This window comes from Taudactylus pleione, unplaced genomic scaffold (assembly GCF_031769625.1).
Source record: "Taudactylus pleione unplaced genomic scaffold, aTauple2 ptg000100l, whole genome shotgun sequence".
NCBI lineage: Eukaryota > Metazoa > Chordata > Amphibia > Anura > Myobatrachidae > Taudactylus > Taudactylus pleione.
In genome coordinates, this window is record NW_028284502.1 from 3057501 (window position 1) to 3081178 (window position 23678).

The window sequence follows — 23678 nt, forward strand, 5'->3', positions numbered from 1 at the left end:
CTAAGCCAACATGTTCAAAAGGTCGACAGGCAAATAGTTGACACATTAAAGGTCGACAAGTGTTTTGTCATTTTAACCCTAATCCTAACACTAACCCTCCCCCTAATGTCTAACCCTAATGGTCTCTTTTCGCAGCCTAACCCTCCACCAAATGCCAAACCCTAAACCTAACCCTAACTCTACTTCTAATACAGCTTCTAACTTCCATGTTACAAACTGTGGGGGAAATGTAAGAAGGGGCAATATGGGGGTTTAGTGGTATCAGTGCAAGTTATGTGCACTGATACCGCTTCTCCCCCTTGTACTAATGTAGGGTTGCATGGTAAACACAGGGGCCCTGATATGCCACCCAGTGTATGAACAGTCAGTGGCTCTGACCATTCCGACAGCTGCAGCTATAGATTTTGACTGTCATTGCCCTAACACCACAGCAGGGACAGCACTGTCCCTGGCTGCGGTGGCTGCGGTGCTCCAGATTGTGCATGGGAGATCTTATGATGCTTGCGAGTTCTCGCATATGCCCAGTGGAGTTGGCCGGGAGGCAAGATACAGAGCATCAGCACTAGGCTGGTGCACTGTGGGCTCTATCAGGGATCGCTGGAGGGGGGAGTTTTCACTACCCCACTCCGGCAGACAAGATGTTCATACATCTTGTTGATATTGCTTCCTGATTCACCTCGGTAAAGAGGAAAAGCAGAAAGTCTTATAGCAGCACGATCCGTGCTACTATAATACATATCTCGCTCTGTTAGAAAAATGACAGTTAGGAGCTGATTGGTTGGTACTTTATCCCTCCACATTTTTAGCATCTAGTTTCTGTGCATGTTAGATGATGCATATTTGTATGTTTTTTGCAGCCATTTAATAAATAATATATCGTGGTTTGTCAGTTCTCTTAGACACATTTCAACTCAGCTGATGGAGTATTTTTCTAATATAATTACTTTTATTGTATTGTTTATGTTTACTCATTTTTTTGTTCTTTAGTGGTTGCTATTCTTCTAGTTTAACAGCAGCTTGAATGATTTTATAATTTTGATATTTCTGGGTCTTTACCCCTATGATCCCCTAGTGCTTGTTGATTTTTAGTAGTGAAAATGTTGTATTTAGATTCAGGGCCTGATTCAGACCCACTGGCAAGCGTTATGCGCTCGTGAATGGGTCGATGTTTGGCCATTGCACATGCGCACGCCGAAGCCGGCTACGACATACGCATGCACGAGACCCGGCTAGCAGCAGGCGCTCCGTCGCTCCAGGTCTCGCACCAAAAGGCTGTCGATTTTGATCGACAGCTCACACCTTTTTGGAGGCGTGGTGGGGGGGTGGATTCACAAACGGAGGCGTTCCCATGTGAATGCCTGCCATTTGTGGGTGGTCCCACTGACATCACCAGCGATGGTCACCCACAGCTATGCGAGCGGCAACGAGGCCGCACACACAAAAAAACCACCCTGAGTTAGAGCGAGCGCTCTTTCAGAGCGTCCATCTCTGAATCAGACCCTCAGTTCCATCCTTGGAGGTAAATTTCCCCACAATGTCTGGTCTTTTCTATGTAGTCAACAATTCAAAATATTTCCCACTTGATGGAAGGACTGATACAAATCAAAAATAGTTACATGTCCAGGTTACTGGTTTTACACCTCTACTTGTTTTAGTCCCAGAATAGTTGATTTAAGATCATTCAGAAAAATCTCTTCCCTAAATTTGGCTTTGTTGTCTTCCCTTTCACTTAGCAAAGTATCCGTTTTGGAACTCAGAAATTATACTCGTAAGTAGAATTTGAAATTAATCTTTACTGTTCTCTGAGTGTTTACATGGTCTCACAGTCCCCACAGTCCTATGAGCTGGGTTTCCAACATATTTTTTATTTCAAAATCTGCATGAATGTGCTAAATATTGTTCTGGGTTACATGTGAATACTGATAAAGACTAAATAGAGAAATATTGCTATGTTGCTACAGTTCAAAATAGTTTTACAGCTGTTTGTATTTATCCAGACAGTTGACATAAATGTAAAATGTTTTCTATGCAATGGTCATGCTGGCACTTAGCTATAAGAATAAAATGGAATTGTGTAAATAAGTAACTGTCAAATAGCTCCATTGTCTACCTTTTAGTGATTGCAACAATTTGGTAATTTTTCAATGATCGATATATTTGACCCATTTGCTGAGACATTTTGGGGTAACCGCTGTATCTTGTAGCCTGCAACTCTTCTTTGTGTGAAGTTGCAAAACTGGAAAAGTGTAAGCTACATATTTAGATCTTGCTATTATTATACTAAACTTTACCTGCTTTCTCAGCTTATTCAGCTGTTCGATAATGTGTGATGGTAAGCGTACTTTATTTCAAATGTCATTATTATGTACCTTGCAATCTCCAGCATATTGGCATAGTTGCTCCCTGCTGTGTGCTAGATGCATCTTATGTCTGTACATTAAGCAAACAAAACACCATTGCCTGTGTGTGATAACACCACTTTTCATAATGTGTTAAAATGATGGCCTTTTGTCCACAATAAAAAGCTTTTACAACGAGTCCACAAAGTGAGTAACACATTTAATAATGCTCTTGTAATAAAGCTTTGAGCAATATCTGTTCAGATAGGGATCTCTACAATAAATGAATTATGAGAGAGAGAGAGAGAGAGAGAGAGAGAGAGAGAGATGACACGAAGGCTTATCTTAGCAAAGTCTTCAAGGCATGAAGTGTTAAGTAAAATTTCCATCTGACCATCCACCAATATAAAAGCTTTTCAAAAGATCCAAACTTTACTGTCAACACCATGTGGGAGACCACCGTACACGTTTCCTCAATAGGACTTCATACAGAAATCCCATGGTTTTGGCTTTTTTGATCTAAAGTTCTTTTTATTATATACTATATATCAGGGGATCTCAACTCCAGTCATCAAGTACCACCAACAGGTCATGTTTTTAGGATATCTATAATCATGCACAAATGAGTAACTCTATTTTGCAAGCTCAGTAATTATTCCACCTGCTTCCACAGACAGAAATCCTGAAAACATGACTTGTTGGGAAAACTTGAGGGTTTGAGGTTAAGAACCAATGTCATGTCATAGAGCAATTTGGCACTTAAAATAAATTGATAATACTCTATGCACTTTTTGGCTCCGGCTGGACATGCATACTATTGTACTACTGGAGGCGGAGTGCACTTCAAATGTGAAGACAGCTGGTAACATGGTTGGTAACATGAGACGTTTTATATGAAGCTGCAAGAGAGACAGTTCGTGGCATGAGAGCAGTAGAAGTAGTCTAGTATATGATAAGAAAGTCACTTACCATAACTAGGAATTTCATAGCTTAAATAAATTGTACTGAAGGAAGAGGGATGATGGGGGCTTGGTGGACAAAAAGATAATTATATATAATGGGGAAGGGGACAGTGAAATGGGTGGTAAGTAGAAATAATGAAACTTGGTGATGAATAACAGGTACAGGGGCAATGAAGGAAGAGATGAATAACCGAGTAAGAGGGGTAAAGAATCACAGGGTTGGGTCAGGTGAGGAGTTAGTGTACTTGGGGGTCTATTTACTAAGCAGTGTTAGGAGACAAAATGAAAAGTGATAAGGTGCCAGCCAATCAGCTCCTGTCATCTCACAGGCTGTGTTTGAAAAATGACAGTTGGGAGCTGATTGGCTGGCACCTTATCACTTTCTTATCACTTTTCACTCTGTTTCCTAACACTGCTTAGTAAATAGACCCCCTATGTAACTAAACCAGCCAAACAGCTGAAGAAAGAAAGAAATATATTGTTCCTATCAAAATGACATTTATTTAATTATGTTACAAAATTAATGTTTTTATTTTTCTAAATTGCTTTATAATTCGTTGTAACTAATTTACTCGCAGTTGTTTAATACAATCTCTGGGAGGCTGGGAAGGGAAGTGGCTGGGGGAGGCTAAATACTTAAGTTCTAAAGACAGCTATTGAAAATTGATTTCTCCCTCCATTGGCAGCATACCAACTCACCCTGGTGGCATTTTTGTGCACCAATAGGCATGATGAGGTATCTGGACAGGACAATTTCTGATCACCAAGGCACCATGTAACATCACTGGCAGCACTGGCATTATTTTTGAATTATTAGAATATAATCAATCTATGTTATTGCAGAATGTGGCTGTGTAGATATATTAGACTTTGACTTTGGTTTTGATCAAGTGGATAGAGTTCAAAGGTTTGACTTAATGGGTTGTTGTACATTGTTGTGATTTGTGCTTGTTTTCTGGTTTGTTAACTTTGAAATCTGTGCATAAAGAATGATAAACTGATTAGAAACAATGGGTGATTTATGACAGTGGCTGAACTTTGTACTTCTCCCAGTATGTATATGTACTGTGAGCAGGATGACAGATTGATGTTAGCATAACAAACATAACCTTTTCATGTTTTTTGGAGACTTCAGTTTCTATTTACTGTATAATTGGTGAATTAGTCACCATGAAGGATACATAACTGACTCATGTCTTTTCTTTGCTAGACAGGGCTACGAAGACCTGGAAAAACAACTGAAAGAAGTATTTATGGAGAGAAGCAGTATCCTCCGGCAGCTTTCAAAAAAGTCCCGGGAACTGGATGGCATTAAAGGAAATCTCCAGGTCAGAACATTTTATTTTGAAATAAATCACAGCTAACAGAACAGATGTAAAAAAAAAACATTAAAGAATAATGGAACATTCTCATGGAACATTCCTTATATTAAGAAACAAATTGCAACATTCTTCTTGGCAGAAACAATAAAGGTTTTTTACGAACGTTCTACATCATTAGAGGAACTTGGCTACCGGAGATCACAGTCCCATTGGCCTCAATAAGGAATATTTTTCAGAGCCTGTGACCATGTTTTACATTTTTGAGTGCTAATTATATAGTGTCTTATGCAGTATATATTATGCAAAATAATGGAATCTGCCGTGGTCCTATTTGCCTGTGAGACAGCACAATATACTGTACTGTACAGCACTCAGATGATAACTCAAGTTAAAGCCAAGTTTAGCTGTCAACATCCTGAACATCATGGCCTCTCCTGGGTCAACTTTCTCTACACCAAACAGTAATGTCACCAGTTCCATGGAGATATTAATTAGGCTTAATTAGCAAATAGATCCAACGCATAGATGGTTCCCCTTTAAGCACAGCAAGTCCGCATTTCACTGCATTGGCTGACAGCTTATACAAAGGTATACATACCTTTGAAACAGCTTACAGACAATGCAGTGAGACGCATCTGAGGACCTACCTTGGTATCAGTGACTCCATCCTAAAGACCTCCATTATACCTACAAATGGATCTATACAGATATCTGGAATTTCCAGTGGACCTACCATGCTTAAAGGGGAACCATCTGTCGTGCTTTGGATCTCTTTAATAATTGGACCACTTTAATTACTGCACGGAACTGGTAACATTACTATCTTAAAAGCTAGACAATTGCTCAATTAAAGGGCCATACACTGAAATCTGAAGCTCACACTTTACCCTACTAAACAGGATATTTTTAGGACAAGTAATTGTCATTTATATACATTTCCTATATCTGCCAGCTTATCTATTTTCAAAGGCCCTATATGGTTTTTTTAATTGCTTAGATCAGCTATTTTAAACTACTTGTTATTGTTTTTTTTTAAATGTTTTCATGCATTTTATCCTTTTTTCGTGAATAACTAATTTCAATAGGCCACAGGCTCTGTTTCACCATTGCTATATTGCTTATTTGTGGAGACTAATTCTCTCCTGTAATATATCTGCCTTGGTAGAAACATCCATAATAGTGCTCCATAGTTTTATATTTATTATAAAACCCTACACTTTTCAATTAATATGTGCTATACCAAATTTGTAATTTTCAACAATTTAAATAAATATCCTGCATTGTTGATAAGAGCGAGGCAGAACTGTATGGCCTGTGATATGTCTTGAGGCAAGAGTTGCATTGAGTAAGTGTATTAGCAAAAACTGTTCCATCTTTACTTCATTTGATTTATTATTTTTATATAGTACTTATGGTAAATAGTTCTAAGAGGTATCAGTTTGTTAGTCTGCTGTACACTTCCTCTCCACAGAACAATGACCATTAAAAGGATGGTTTGCTCAGTTATTTATCATTTTATAAGTCTTCATCAGTTATTTTAATTTTATTTGCATGAAATCCTTAGACTTATAGTTATACCTCAGTTACAAAGCCATATGTATTCAATTCTGTAACCTATAGCTGAGGCAGTAAAATTGATTAATAACAAAAATAAACAAAAACACTAACAATATTCTGGGATATTGAGTTGTTAATTAACAGTAATCTTGACACTTAAATAAATTTTTAGGAAAAGCCAGTGTTTTTTTCCAGTTATATTCTTTAAACTTCTTAATTACTTACAGCTAACAGAATTTGGTGTTTTATGTTTTTTTTATGTTTAGCTGTTTTTTTGTATTTATTCTTTACAAATATCAGCTTTTCTGTGCAAAAATAAGCTAAGTACAAAATTTATAAATTATAATATTTTATTTTCTAGACTTTTAAAAGCAATGAAGCAAGTTCTAAGGATGATGTGCAAAAACTTTTGGCATTAGAAGAAAAGCAAAGGTAAAGTAAAAAGTAATGTTATACCAATATAGCACAGGTTCTCAAACTCGGTCCTAAGTACCCCAAACAGTGCATGTTTTGCAGGTCTCCTCACATAATTACTAGTGAAATAGTTAGCTGCACCTGTAGATCTTTTGAAATGTGTCAGTGAGTAATGACTACACCTGTGCACCTGCTGGGTGACCTGCAAAAAGTGAACTGTGTGGGGTCCTGAGGACCGAGTTTGAGAACCAGTGCAATATAGCAATAAAATATGCATAATTGTCTTCTGCAAAGGTATTTAACTTCCAATTTAGTAGTAAATTGAAGCAAACAATCCTATAAGACTGAACAAGTTTGTTAGAAAAAAAAGGTTGCTGAATTAAATTATGCTTCTGCAGATTTTGTCAGAGGTGCTAAGATGTGAAGTTGCAAAGTTGCCAGGGAAGTGCAGGCAGACTCCAAAGATAGCATGACCATGCTATCATGCATGTATATAGGTCTTCAGTAATGAGGTTTAATGATACACCATGAGGTAAGGACACACTCCCACACCTGGTCATGCTCCACCTGCTTAGTATCTGGACCCCTATGGTCTAATGGCCAGTGGCACACTTAGGAGGAGTTCTGGGTGCCTAGAAACCCCTGTCCTGTGCTGGAATACCAGCCTGCTCAGTGGCATATCTATACTGGGTGCAGTGTGTGCGAGGCACACGGGCCCCCGGGTCCAGGGGGGCCCCGCACCGCACACACTGCACCCATATTTTTTCTTAAACTTACCTGTCCGAGGTCCCGCGTCGGGTGTCACTGCTGCTCATAACACCGTTAAAATGGCCGCCGCGGCCATTTTCCGGTGTTCTGCGCATGTGCAGTAGACTCTGGGCACTAGAGTGTGCCCAGAGTCTATGTCTATATTCTGCAGGTTAATGATTTGACTATCTCCCCTATACAATGAATGGTACATTTACAGCACAAATTACAGTATATACCACACACATACACACAAACTCGTTGGAATAGAACCCAAAGGATTTGAGTCAGCAATATGATCCACTGCACGACCACGTTACCTTACTAAGAATTTATGTAGCTTGACATTGTCATAATAAAGTCTATAGGTATATTGTACAGGTGTGTGTGCATGTGCACGTGTTTGTGTGGGTGGAGGGTCTCCAAGGACTTTGCTTATAGAAGTAAAAATATATGCAGGATATTCTGTTTCTGTAAATGTATTATATGTAGAAATAAGATTTTATCATGCACTTCAGTTAACTGAATACATTGATTTCTGTTCATTTCTTACATTCATGTGATTTCTACTTTAATATTGTACATGATTCTCATGAATAGATTAAATTGTAAAACAAAAGGATGATGCATGTGACTAGATCTTCATCACACTCTATTTATCAAGCACCAGTATATTAATTCTATTTTAGTGTTGATATTATGTTTAACGATATAACATTTTGTTTTTTTGCTTTTTTAAAATATGGTTTCATTTCTTTGACCTCAGCAGGCATGACATTTTTATTATACATTTATTGTTTTAAGAGCATGTGTGTTAACATGCAGAAACATAATCTGAGTATCAAAACCTCATGCTACTGTCTGTTAAGTCAGCTGCTACTGTACATTTCAGCATTCACTTTAAGACCTCCACCTTCATCAGGAAAACATCCAGTCATGTCACTAGGAAATCTCATGCATAGTATGCAGAAGTCCATTTTCCATTTTGAACATACAGTAGCACTCTCTAACAGAATGCTGTATTCTGTGGCATAACAGCTTCTATACTGGAACCAAAACTTTCTTGGACTGTCCATTTCAATTTGGAATGTGGACAGATGAGCACCAATTTCTAAAATGTAGTGAGCTTAGGAACTACGTCTTAAGGTTAAAAAACTTTGCCCTGCAATACTAGTCACATACATTTATGCCTTTACAACATAATGAAAGGCACACTGTGACTCCTGCAGGTTGCTACTTTTCTTTGTGTTCTGTCCTGTTACATCTAGTTTTTCTGATGTATTTATGAAGTTCTTTGTGTTATCCTAGTCTTCCAAACTTGAGAGGGTGGTCTCACAGTGAATTGGGTTATCAGGTTCTGGGAGTCCATGCAACCCAAGTAAATTAACAGTGATAGTTTAGCAAATCTTACATATAAAATTAATTGGTCTGCTTGTTTTTTCGTTTGATTGTCCGGTTATGCATTCGGATACTTCTGCTACAATGGGATGAAACCAATGCAAGGTGGACAAATCGGATCCTGGCCAAATTTTAGGAGGCTTAGGGTACTGGTCGGACCTTCCATTGGTGTAGGCTTAACACAACTTTGACCCGGGGAACCTGTTCTGAGCCTTCCACTGGGTGGGTTTGGATGAAAAACTTCACAGAGAGGTAACATTGGATCCCAGAAGACATACTAGGGGGTTAAGGTCCAGGTGGGACCTCCTGTTGGCGTACTCTGGGCAGAAATTTGAATCAGGGATGCTGGGCTGACCTTTGACCTGGGGAGCCTGTTCTGTGCCTTCCACTAGATGGATTTGGCCAAAAACTTCACAGAGGGGTGGCAATTGACCTGTGATGTCTAATGGAGTGATTAGGGTCCTGGTCGGACATCACAGCGTAGTGTGCCTGGCTGAACTTTGACCCAGGATGCCTGTTCTGGACCTACCACAGGATGGATTTGAAAGACATCACATAAATTGGACAAAATCTTCACAGAGTAGTAACATTGGATCCCAGAAAACATATTTGGGATTTGAGGTCCCGGTTGGACCTTCCTTTGGTTTACGCTGGGCGGAACTTTGACCTGGGGAACCTGTTCTGCACATTCCACTGGATGGATTTGGATGAAAACTTTACATAGGTGTGGCAATTGGTCTTGGATAAGTAATAGGGTTGTTGGAGTCCTGGTCGGACCTAACAGCAGAGTGCCTTGGGCAGAACTTTGACCCAGGGAGCCTGTTCTGGGCCTTCCACTGGATGTATTTGGATTACATCAAATAATAAAAGGTAATAATTTGAAGATTCAAACTCAGGCAAAACAAGGTACTTCAGCTAGTAATAAGTAAGTAGGTTTACAGAATAAGTAATTTCAGCTGTTAAGACAGAAGATAGTTCAAATTCACTGTAGGAGTATATCTATACCATATATGAGATAATCAATTAAAACTTGTAATGGTATAAATTAGAGATGAATGGTTGGCTTTTGACTGTTCTTTTCACCAAATAAGTGCAGGTTCGGATTTATCTTATTGGCTATCCGAAATATGTGAGAGCCAATAGCCAATAAGATGCCATTTTGAGATCAGAACATACTGTATCTAGTAAAAACAAACCGCTCATCTCAAATATAAATGCATTTTTTAAAAACACTATATATTGTATTGAATTTGATAACATATTCTGTTAGTGTAAATAAAATAAAAATGATGAATTGATTGTGTTGTAGTAAATAAAATAAAATACATGTATAAATGCCTATGATTGAAAAATATGAAATGCAGTCATAACTAAATCACCAATAATTACAATTGTTATCATGTACAACATATAAAGTTATATATTCTAAAAAAACACACTGGGAAAGCCTTTTGCATTTTTAAATCATCATATTCATAGGACACAACAGAGTGTCCCGAAACAGTAATTACCTACAGTACTTAAGCAGCAGAATATCTTTCCCATATGGAAGCCATATACAAAAAGGCATGCCATTTAAAAACATTTCTATAAGTTCTTATTCATAGATAAAATTTGCTTAAAGTGTTTGATTTATTTTGTCTGTGAGGTTTCTTCAGAGATAATTTATTCACCCACAAGTCCTCCATTCTGTAAGGAATTAGGCAAAGATTTAAGTAATTCTTTAGATACTTTGGCATATTATGCACTATTAGATTTGTAGCACAGATGGTGTAATGGTTAGCATTACTGCCTCACAGCACTGAGGTTGTGGGTTTTCATTCCCACTATGGCCGAAATGTGTGGAGTTTGTATATTCTCCCTGTGCTTGTGTGGGTTTCCTCCCTCACTCCAAATATATACTGATAGGTTAATCGGCTCCTGACAAAAATGAACCCTAGTGTACATGCGTGTGAGCATGTGGTAGGGAATACAGGGCCTGATTCATCATGGATCGCAGCAGCAAAAGCGAGCGCAAATCGGGAGATGGTGCATACTGCGTATATGTGTGCACCGCAGTGTGTGTGCGTGAGTTGGCATTGCGACTGCACTGTGAACACCTATGCAGATAAAAAGCTATCACAGATAAAGGGACAGGACGTCAGCGTTTGGGGGTGGTGACGGGTGATTGGTAGGAGAAACGCAGGCATGGCTGTCCATTTGAATGCCGTTACATGGGCGTGCATAAATTAGCCACTGTGACAGCATACGCAGCTTGGGTACTCACTGTGTGCAACAAAGTTAGGTCAGACCTGTTGTAATTGTGCGTGAGGGGCTGATGTTACTTCATACTCCCTATCAAGTAACATTGCAAGGTATTACGGATGTGAGAAACCGATAGTGGGCTTCTCGATGCTGGCTTTGCAATTGCAGACATTGGCAAAGAGCAATAGCAATCTGTAGTGAATCAGGCTCATAGAATGTAATCTCCACTGGGGCAGGGACTGATGAATGGCCAAATATTCTCTGTAAAGTGCTGCAGAATATGCTATTTAAATAACTGGTAATAAATAAATAAAATAATAAATTGTATTTCAAAATAATTTTCCAAACAATATAGATAATGTCATTAATATTAATAAAAAAAAAGAAGTTTTAAATCTTTGGATCAGTTATAAAATGGTCATTCTCAGTGAGGAAGACAGTTGTGCACAAGTTATGTAGATATTTATTCTATGTATACAGTATAAAATGTTATAGAATAACACCAGCATATTAAACAATATATAAAAATGTATTGAATTAATATGTAGAAATTAGTTAAATTATATATTTAGAAAATAGACCAGTTATAGGTCTATATTTAAACCTAGAGGTCTAAAGATACACAATAAATTACACCAGTTAGGGGCCTATGTATTAATAAACGCAGAACTGCTGCTATGATTAAAGGTCCATTTCACGGCGGATATTTTCATTTTTAATGTACAAAGGGGAATTTTCAGGGACTGTGGTTGCAGTAACCACTGACACTGCGAGTTATATCCCGGCATTTAGTTGAACTCATTCACGTATGTGAAAGACTTCTCTGGGGGAAGCTGACGCTTCAATGTCAGTTTCCTCCACCGGCTGGTGGATGAGTGAGAGAGGTCAGAAAATTTCTCTCTTGCTTGTACACCTCCATAGACTTAAAGAGGTTTACACCATCTGAAGATGGTGTAAGCTACCGGGGCCAAACTCCAATAAGTTTCACTTTTCAGAGTTTCATACATAGGGGCCTGATCATAGTCTCCATTGATATTAATGGGGACTGTGATCTGCAGTGCTAATTAACACTCTGCCAGGGATTTCTGTCAAATCTGCTTTGTGCTATTAGTACAAAGCAACAATTCTTACAATTATGCAGAAACTGTGGTTTCTACATACTTTAATGGAAAAAAAAGCTTGATACATAGGCCCCTTAATCTTCTCAATAGCTTAAGTGAAAATTTAATACCACCTCTCCAGCTTCCTTTTACTAAGGATATACTGGTAAAGGTTAATTGGAGAGGTCTTTGTCATGGTGAATCCCAAATATATAAAAGTAGTGGGTGTTTATTCCCTTCTTTTCATTGCAAATATGTTCTGCAGTTCTAATCTACATATTGTGGTTTGTAAAGCCTGCATACTACAGACTGCAAGCACATTTCAAAAAGCAAATTACACATTCTGATTCAGCCCATATGGTGACTTTTAATGTAAATTCTGGTTTAGACGTTATACCTTGATTAATGCTATTCCTACTGTCTTAGCAATTTTTAGAGTGGGGAAAATATTTACACTTCTTAAAGCACATTTAATTAATTGGAGTTGTCATCTGCACAAATCAGATGTTTTTCTTTTTGTTTTTGTAGCATTATGTTGCCTTAAATGTAATCTTTACATAGGATATACCATTGTTTTACCAGGATGTTTTCAATCATTTTGAGGAAACTGTTGTAATTGGAAAGAAAATATAAACTATGTGTGTTTAAATGGTATGCATGCTATCTAGGTTATGGTCTTTCCAGAAATATTTTGGTCATTAATTGTTCTTGTTTGTAAAAAAAGGATTTAGGCCTACCATCTATATATTAATAGCAGAACGATGACTTTTATGAGTGACATATTTCTATGATGCCTTCATCTGAGAAGGGCACATCATATACCAAATTAAAGGTCTTGGCCTGTAGATTTGGCGTTTTAATTGGTTGCTTCACTTCGGAGTTATGTGTCAAAATGTCTGCCCGCCATTTACAATGCATCACCATTGTGCTCTGGAAAATGTGACAGTTGGTGAACTCTCCCTGTTCACCTGCTGGGTGACCTGGAAAACATGGCCTGCTGGGTAGTCTGAATACTGTGAAAGTTATTTGCACCCACAGTATCAGCACGTCTTGTTGGGACCTTAATCACCGACTGCTATGTTATTTCATAATTCACTTCACCTCACATTCTTTACACCGAACATGCCTAGCCTCTAGGACGTTGACATGTTGGGACACTTACAGGTTGCCTGATTGAACATGACATATTCGCCACAATACTACTCTATGGATGTGCAATGTGTGAACTGTGGTGCCCTTCACTTCTTGGTAGAGGAGATTAATAGCCATTTTTCAGACTGGTGTCACAATGGAAAGGTTTTGTTGCCCAATGTGGTTGTTCCACCATATTTAGTAGAACTCTTTATGACAAATACCCTCAAATTACAGACTCATTGTCTCCATAATATCCTTGGTAAATAATAAATAAATAAGGCGGTAACCGACGGGATTCCCGAGTTATATTATTAATCCATCTAATGTGATAATTGTTTAGCGTCAACAGATAATTGTTGTAAACAACCGATTTTACATATTATTTTGTTTTCATACTTCTAATTACTTTTTTTTACTGTAGCAGACCATATAGTCTAGATACAATTACATTTTTACCAAACAAAAAACATAATTTACAAAGTTATATAATATACATTACAATATAGTGTAATCAGATTATTTACTTACAGTTATAATATATACTTACAAAGGTATATAATGTATATTAAAATACAGTGTAATAATATTCTTTACTAAGTTATAAAATTTACTTACAAAGTTATATAATATAGATTACAATATAGTGTAATCAGATTCTCTACTTACAAAGTTATAATATATACTTACCAAATTATCTAAAATATATTACAAAATAGTATAATCAGATTATTTACTTACAAAGTTATAATATATACTTACACAGTTATATAATATATATTACAATAAGTGTAATCAAATTCTTTACTTACAAAGTTATAATATATACTTACCAAATTATATAATATATATAACTATATGTGATTATTATTATTAGTCTTGCTATCCATAATGCCACTGAAAGCCTTGTGTAGAGACACACAGCGGTAAATAGACTTTACTCATCTAGAAAACAAGGGAAATTAAAGTACAATTATTCTAAGGATTAAAACATACATGACAATTGGTTATGAAGCTATAACTTCATCATACTGAATAAAAAGAAAAAAACTAGGTATGTAACATTTTAAATACACCTTATGTTGATACAATCTCTCCTTCAGGTCTGGAAAGTCAATTTGATCCTTACTGTGTTCTATTGTAATAAAAAGCATCAAAGATTTTAAAGTACATCCCAGTAAGACAAAATGTCAACATCATAAAGCATTTGTTTCAAAACACTGGAGAAGTGTATATCATTCCATTGTAATTCTTTGTCATTTCCATGAGCTTATTTCTTCTGTGGTCTGACTTTACTGAAATATAGAGCACTGTAAACTCATCTTTTTCAGAATTTGAAATTAATCTATTTTCTACTTGAGCAGTGAATATTGACGATTTCATAAATCAATTTTTTCTTCTGCATGAAAACTCTTAGACAAAAAGATAGAACATTTCCAGACAAAGTAAAAATTTATTATCTAAGCATATTAAATGAACATTGAATAAAAAAAAAGTGTGTGTATATAATATAGATAGAAAAATATACACACATACATAAAAGTTTCAGGAATGTATCAGGACTGAAGAAATTTAGGATAAGATTATTGTAAGGAAGTTATTTTCCTACAAATAGCAGACTTCCTGTCAGTAAACCCATTAAAGATTACCAGAGCTAATTCTAGTTCCAATTCTAATTCTTTTTTTATTGCTGTTAACAGAGAAACAGAGCTTCTACTTAGCAAGTCATGAAAATACAGTATTGATCAAACATCTAAATTCTATCAGTAAAAGGGAACTTCAAAATTTATAGTTGAGTTATTTATTAGTGCAATTTTTTAACATTCATCCTTTAAACATTATACAAATGTGGGTCACACCGTCCATAGCATCAAACAAGATGCATATTTGTATTACTATATCTTAAGCTGGGTCAACACTTGCAAATATATAATTAGCTTGAACAACGAACAATATATCGGTATTGCATTGTTAGCTGTGTTCATTCGATATGTCTGTGAATTACGACGTTCACAAACATATCAGGTCGGATATATCTTGCAGATATATCATTACTTTTGGCTGTGTGTACAGGTGAAATGCCGACCGCCCATACACTTGTTTTATGGACCATCAACACTGACATCACAACTAGACAGGCAAATTTAAATGCCAGCTCAGTTGCGATGTCTGGCCAGACATATCGAGTTGCAGATTGGTAAGTGGGTATTGTTTACCAAATCGTCTGTTAAGTATGTACGCAGCAAAACAAAATATGATTTTAAGATATGTAATATAATATTTTTATTCATCTCCTGTTTCTTTGACTTTTTTACAAAAACATTTGGTATACCTACGGAAAGGTTAAAATAATTTTCCGATTAAAACAGTACTGTATTTTTGTATAAATCACACTTTCTAAACTACTGTATGGTTGAAAGCTTGCAGGAATATATGTTTATGTTTTTTTTTATTATTTTTTGTGTAAAAATGGTGAATTTGAAGTTTTAAAGAAATTTGTAAAAAATGTAATATGAAAAAAAATATATATTTTCTAAATGTATCACGCACTTTTTTTTTAGGGAAGAGATGAAATCCCTGCAGGAAGCATTCACAAAGCAACTTAATGAGGCAACAGAAAAGGCTGAGAAGCAGCAGGCTACTGTAAGTGTTTGTATCGTGTGACCCTCCAATTACTTCTTTCCTTCCATTTTTATTTTTCCTGTTTGTGATCTGTCTGTTCAGTCGCTGTGCTTTTGTTGGATGTTAAAGTGAAGTAGAAGGGTTTTGAAGTTACATAAAAGCTTACTTTTTGATAATGGTCTGGCTTTGTGTGCAACAGCCGAAGGCTACAGGGTAATAAGGTATTTAACATTTATAGGAAAGAGCTTTTTAGCTTTTTGTTTGGTTGGGGAGGGGGATGTTGAAACCTCCTGTTGTCATTACAACATGTTTTAAAAAAAATACATTTATCACTTTGAGAAGCTATCATTTTGGCCCATATTATTCTGTTACCTTATTATTGGGAAAAAACATAAATAAATTTTTTATATGAATAATGTGGACATATTCATGAAAAAGCAGCCTATCATTGATTCTACCATAGGTGCAGAGGGTCTGGTTGCTATGAGACCTACAGCGCCTAAGGGGTCCACCTCTCGTTGCACACAGCTCACCTCAGCAGCATTATGCAGTGAGAGAAGTAGCCGCTCACCCCTCCTGGAAACTGCTTCTAGTCACAAGAACACTTCAGCCTGTGACAAGGAAGCAGTTTGCTGTAGGGATCATCAGGGCTGTGGGACTCCTATCAGACTTACCAGTAGCAACTACCCCGTCCCTTCACTAATACAATTCTCTACACTGTTGCTGGGAGAGGGCATGGCTGTGATGAGCCTGTTAGGACATCCCGGACCACAGCCACCTCTCCTCCCAGCATCAGCGAGGAGAGACATAGTGGGGTGTGGGAATAGCTAGATGTATGGGGGCCTCATAGAAATGTTGTTATGGGGTCCCCACAGATCTAACTACACCCATGAATGAACAGCATCAGTGATGCCACTGATTCAGACCAAAAAATTACTGCCTGCACTGTGAGTAGATGATAGGTGTATATATATAGGTACAGTATCTGTATGCTGCATTGTGTTTTGTAATTACCAACATGTGTCTTATATTTGTTTTTCTCTAGATTAACTTTCTAAAAACTGAAATGGAGCGTAAAAGTAAAATGATAAGGGATCTACAGAATGAGGTACTGTAAGTGAAGCATTCTGCGGTAAACATATATCTTTATTCCATATATAGTATTAATAACTATTGGAGATTTCTTTCTGTAATTCTTATTATAAGTTCTTTTAATCACCTTCTGGAATTTAGCACAATTCTAGGAGAAATGTAACAGAAATTTATCATTCAACTTGAAATATTTAGACTGTATTTTAGTATTTTAGGGACCAATCTGAAAAAATATGTGGGGCCTGAAAACGTTAAAGGAATTTTGTTTGCAGAGATCATGAAGGTCGTTCTATCAATCTGTCTATCACATTCCGTCAAACACATTTCAATATCTGGGAAAGTCTCAAATATAAATAAGAAGAGTCCTGCCCAAATTGGAAAATATAATTATGAGTGTAGTTTAATAAATGATGAAAAGATAAAATGCTATACTAATTTTTCATACTGTTAACGTGATCTGTAAGGTACCACAAAAACTCCAAAGGTACTGCTCTTTGCTCTCCAACTGCTGTGTTTCTGGTTCAGACAATGCTCATGGGAATTTCACAGAGAAAGGGCAGTGATATCCGATAAAAATGACAAAACAGAGGTGATGTGACTAGCGACTCTCTTATATATGTAAAAAAGGAAAATATATATACTATATAATATATATATATATATGTGTGTGTGTGTGTGTCTATCAAACAGCATGTGATATAACTATATATTTGAACAAATATCATGAAAACAATAGACATAAAATATTAATGTGTTTAATATGAAACAGTGTCATATACTGTATAAAGCAGAAAACTCCATCCCTGGAATGTGTGCTGAAGTGTTAATATGCAGTCACCAGTTGTAGCCCCTGTCCTAAATACGCTCATCTTATTGAAGAAGACGGTAGTGTGTAAAGCGTTAGTCACTAACTGGGGTTCTGAAGGACAAGTACCAGATTATTCATGACCACAGATTGACCCTGAGATCCATCTTCAGAGACTATATCATTGCAGTGTGTAGTTGCTATATTATGGCTCAGATTTATCGCAGCTTGGAGTGAGATAAAGTTAAGAGAGATAACGTACCAACCAATCAGCGTCTAACTGTCATTTTGCAGGCTGTTTGAAAAATGACATGAGTTGATTGGTTGCTCCTTTAACTCTCTCCAAGCTTTGCTAAACCTCCCCTTAAGTTTAGTGCATATCACTCGTTACTAAATCAGGTCCTATTTGTGATACAGGTTGAGTCTCCAATATCCAAATATTCCAAAATACGGGATATTCCGAAATACAGAATTTTTTGAGAATGACTGAAATATTAAGAACTTTGTTTTTTGATGGTTCAATGTGCACAAACTTTGTTTAAAGCACAACACTGTTAAAAATATTGTATAAAATTACCTTCAGGCTGTGTATAAGGTGTCTATGAAACATTAATGAATTTCATGTATGTACACATTTTGTTTGAGCCACAAAATTATTGAAAATATTGTATAAAATGACCTGCAGGCTGTGTGTAGAAGGTGTATATAAAACATAAATGCATCCTGTGATTAGATTTGGAGCCCATTCCCAAGATATTTCATTATTTTATGCAAATATTCCAAAATACAGAATATTCCGATATCCAAAATACCCCTGGTCCCAAGCATTTTGGATATGTGAGACTCAACCTGTATGACCTGTTGCAAAATTAAAAATACTGCATATGAACATCAATTTGATGATCTCCAGGAATATCTTTGACTGTGTGAAATCAGCACTAGACTTCTGAAAAGTAGATCCACCTGTCCATTTGTGCCTGTGGGTGGTTCTTCTATGCTGTAAGTGCTACCCTACGCTTTGTAAGGTGAGTGTACTAATTATGGGGGGGCCTGCATTTGGTGATTGCATATTTACACTTCAGGACATTTTTCCTACGTACTTCAGTGTTGGATTTTTCAGAGCGCAGCGCTGGACCTTTTGGATTAGATCGACATAATACTGTGCCAGAGGCAAATATAACTTTATTTAATTTTATCAGAATGATTTCCACCTACAATTGGCCTGACTTTTCTTAAAATCAGACGATAATGGCTTTAGCATTTCAGGCCTCTTTATGCATGATGTTCCTCTAACATTTTATTAATATTGCAAGAAGTGGCAGAAGTATGTTTTTCCCCTTTGACAGAATGTGACTGTAGGACACAGTTAACAAAATATATATTTTACATGTATATAAATATAGTTATTATTTTTTATTGGTGCTTAAGATTGTTTAATAGATATCGTTAAAACTAGCACACTTCAGTGCATTTATTAACAATGAATGTGACTGTGCCATAAAAGCTTAGAAATCATATGTACAGTACAAAGTATTGCAACACATTTTTTCTAAACAAATTTTTCTTTATTGAAGGTTGAACACTTAAAATGGAATTGACAATAAATCAAAAAATGGCATATAAAACATAAAGAACATCAGCAGTATCTTACAAAAAATAACGCTATAATATCAATAAGTTTCACATATTGATAAATACAAAAAATAATAAAAAATAATTATAATTAGACTGGAACTTGCAGACCACTGTCCCTTTGGTTTAAGATGATATCACTGGATATGGGGGGGGTCTTGGGAACACATGCTATTGCAACACATTCTTTTTACGTTAATATTTATGTCTTGAATACATGAAGTTACTCTCAAGGATAATACATTGTAAAGATATTAGGGACCTAAGCATTATTATACCTTCTCTGCTTCCAGTAAACAGATCTCTTAAATTACTTTTGAAATACCTTGTACTAGGAATACCTTCTCAACATACTTAAGGTCAAATAATTACCAAAACAGATACGTCTGGCATTTTTCAAGGTAATATAAGGCTATTATAGATCCTTATTATGGCATTTTAGTTTTGACCTGGATAAGGGTAGAAGCTTTTTACTTAGGTAAAGTAAGTGAGTGACTCTCTGTGATGATAGCATTCACTTCATGTCATATTGTAATCTGTAAAACGGCTCATACTGTTGCTAACGAATAACATGCTTCAACCTTGAGGAATAATAAGAAAGTCAAAGAAAAGTTTATAACACATTTTCATACAAAAAGTTCTGTACAAAACAGTTATATCATCACAGTAAACTCTGTGTACTCATAGGCAAATGCAAGGGGGGTTTCCGTCTGCCTGGAAACCCCACTCCCCAGCCCACACCATTACCACAATAGAAATAGTAATATAATAGAGTTTTACTAGTGCTGCATGTTCTAGGAATGGTGCCCACATCTAAAATAAAAACATTCAGCTCAGGCAGGATGGACCTAGTGCTGCAGCTAATGGCTTACTGTAATCGCTGGTCCTGTAACTGCTGGAATTATGACACACAATACACTTTGTATGATGCATATTAAAGCTGGTTAACTGCTAATTATGCCCTCTTCATGGACTGGCCACACTCACTCTAAAATCGAGCATTTGGAAACCCCTCTCTAGAAATCCTGCATTTGCCACTGGTACTGGCAACATTGATGAAGACTTACGTACTGGGTTGGGCTCTCTTATGTACAGTATATGTTATAGGCTCTAGCGGCATGGAATGCATATGTATGACTCTTAAATATAACTAGAATACTTTTTAAGATTGTATTAATACAAAAAAAAATTATTGAAAAGGATTAGTAATTACCCTATAAGCAACATCACTGGAGGAGCCGTCACTTCCAGAAAAAATTAGGGCTGTATTTACTAAAGTGCGTTTTTTTTTAAGTGGGGGTGTTTCCCATATCAACCAATCAGATTCTAGCTACTGTATTATCTTCTAGAAGGTGCTACATAAATGTAAAGTAGAATCTGATTGGAAGCTATGGGCAGCATCTTCACTCCTAAAAACCCAGCACTTTAGTAAATCTACCCCTTAATGTCAGTTCTTTCAGTCAATTCTGAAAGACTGGTCCCATGGTACTGCAATTTCTGCACAACATGTGGTGCACAAGAGATAATTACAATATTAACATGTCAGCATGTCGGGCTCCATTAGGAGATGTAAAATTTTACATCTATGCAAATGTTGCCTTCTTGGTCATATATATTCTCTTACATAAGAATGAGAGTATTTGTGCAAATATAAGTGCAAATGACATTCATCCTTCCTTTGTCCTGCTATTACTGGAGTGAGTGACCTGTCATTTACTGGAAGTTGTGTTATAACTAGGGATGTGTGCCAACCCCCGTGTTTTGGTTTTGGATCTAGATTTGCAAACCACCCTCAAGTGTTTTGGCTTTGGATCTGGACTTTTTAAATAAAAAATAGATAAAAATTTCAAAAACAGCTAAAATCATGTAATTTATGCAATCTAAAACCCGAAAATTCGGATTTAAAATCCGAATTCCGAACCGCAAAAAGATCAGAACCGTAACCTGGATTTACCCGGATTTACCCGGATCTCCTTAGGAGATTAGAATCGTGACTCGGATTTACCCGGATTCACGAAATTCGGGTGGATTTGGAATTCTGGAGAACTGAATCGCACATCTCTAGCTATAACTGTAAAAAAAGGCAACTTCCTTCCCTCTTCCTGCCTACACTCCGCTTATACTGGCAGCCACTATTATTGGAAGACAGTATTGCAGGAAGCAGCACAGGTGACAGGTATCATACTCTGCACTTCTTCTGCTGAAAGTGCAGCATCAAATAACAAAATAGGACAAAATGATTCTGACCACTGGCACTGAAATCGGCAAAGTCCTGCTCTTGATTTGTTTTACATAACCAAACTTTCCAAAGCCCTAGCATTTTGTCTCTACATAAATCAATACTAGAAGCTGCTAGCAAGGTATAGAAATCCTATTAAATGCTATTAAATGCTCTTTATAACTATTGACCCTGTAATACTTGGCACATTCTTCTTGTTTGCTGTCGTGAAGAATTCTTCCTGATTATTGCACTGCTTTCCACTTTCTAACTCAGTGAAATAACTTGACTGGCTAATGTGAGCCAAAGAGACACAACGGATGAACAAAACCAGTTTTTGTATTTTTAAAAGTTTTTACATAATTAAAAAAAACATATTGCGGTAACAAACGAGTACAGTTTAGGGAACATAAGCTTAATAATAATAATAAAAAAAAATACTAGAGAATAATGCATACTTATTGATGGGCTGAATTTACTTTACAGGAAATTATAATGTCTGGTGACTCATATTTTGTAAAACATAGCTGGAATGGCGTAATTCTAGTAAAAGTGAGTAGTTAGATCTTACAGTCTAAGAGTTAATACATGCACACAATGCATATCAATGCACACACATGCACACAATGCATATCAATGCACCTTTCAATTTCACTTACAATTATTTTTCTCAAAGTATTATTAACTATCTATTTTTAAACATAGCTGTTCTGCCCAGATCAGTTTAAGATCTGATTTTGGCACCTGAAACATAGGGAGACAAAGGGGCATATATATTAATATTTGAGACTTGGTCCGGATAATTCTAATTAATTATTACTGCTTATCGTGACAATAAAAATTAAATATCACTGGAATATATGGAAAAAACCCATGCAGGGACAGGGGTTCTGATTAGAGATGTGCAGGTTTGATTCCCAGAGAACCAACAACAACCAAGTCGGATCTTTCTGTGGTTTGGAACTCGGATTTAAAAACCAAACTCAGGTTTTGGATTGCATGTAAACAGATCAAAATGATATAATTTTAGCTTTTTTAGAAAAAAAAAAGATCCAAAACCAAAACATGTGAGGGTGGTTTTGCTAAACTAAAACCAAAGCCAAAGAAACGAAGATGAATCTGGATCCAAAATCAAAACCAAAACACGGTCCCTGCGATGTGTAAGAAGTAAAATAATCTCTAATGTGATCAGTTTACTTCTGGGTTCAAGACCTGGGCGTGCTACTATGCGTGCGCTGTCTGTTGACTGCATATGTATGTGCAGCCAGGGCCGGCGCTAGGCTTTGCTGCGCCCAGCGCCGTCCTGTGTGGCCGGCCCTTCGCTCCTCCGCTCCCTCCCCCTGAAGCTTCATAAACACTTTAGCGCCAGGAGGGAGGGTGGGCGTTTCCAGCGCCCGCCGGACACCATGGCAGTCCGGGCGACGGCCCGGCTTGCCCGGGCCTAGAACCGCTACTGTGTTCAGCCATTGCTAGGGAGGGAACCTACAGATCACTCTCTCAGTAAATTTTGTGTAATGTAGCTCTAACGCTACAATGGCTAGCAAAATTGAAGAGGACATAAGCTATCAAGACCAAACTTTTGAATAATTAATGAATTTGGCATTTTATCAGCCCTTTAGAAACCTACGAGGACTGCTTGTCTGATCAAAAATGGGTAACAGAGCACATATCTCCAACATCTGGTGTATTTTTGAGTGATCTCCAACAATTATTGTGTGATAAATACATATGCCCCAAAGTGAATATAAATGAATAAGTAGATGGCTGAAATTAAAAACATTATAGCAAGGAGCTTAATTGAAGACTTGAACAGAAATTGGATATATGTTGCTCCCTCATTGCATAGGGTTTGGTTCGGGATGCCAGCGCTCGGGATCCCAGCGGTCAGAATCTTGACGCTGGCATCCCGACATGGTTTGGATGCTGACACCTGTTGGTGAGTATCCTAACCCAACCCCTAGACTTAATTATTCTAAGTATACTAACCCCTGCACCCTAAACTTAGCAACTGCCCCATGTGCCTAAACCAAACCACCCCCCAGTGTCTAACCCTAACTCTCCCCCCTAGTGCCTAATCAAAACCCTCCCCCTAGTG

General features: G+C 36.9%; 1 protein-coding gene across 2 annotated transcripts in view; it reads left to right on the top strand.

The window, feature by feature from the left end:
- The window catches only part of LUZP2 (leucine zipper protein 2), a 777794-nt gene that overhangs the window by 357296 nt on the left and 396820 nt on the right, over positions 1–23678 (top strand). For both annotated transcript variants that reach the window (XM_088470457.1, XM_088470458.1), the window contains exons 2-5: positions 4512–4629; positions 6542–6612; positions 15776–15857; positions 16882–16944. In XM_088470457.1, coding sequence (XP_088326583.1) covers positions 4512–4629; positions 6542–6612; positions 15776–15857; positions 16882–16944 — 334 coding nt within the window. The remainder of the gene's footprint in view (positions 1–4511; positions 4630–6541; positions 6613–15775; positions 15858–16881; positions 16945–23678) is intronic.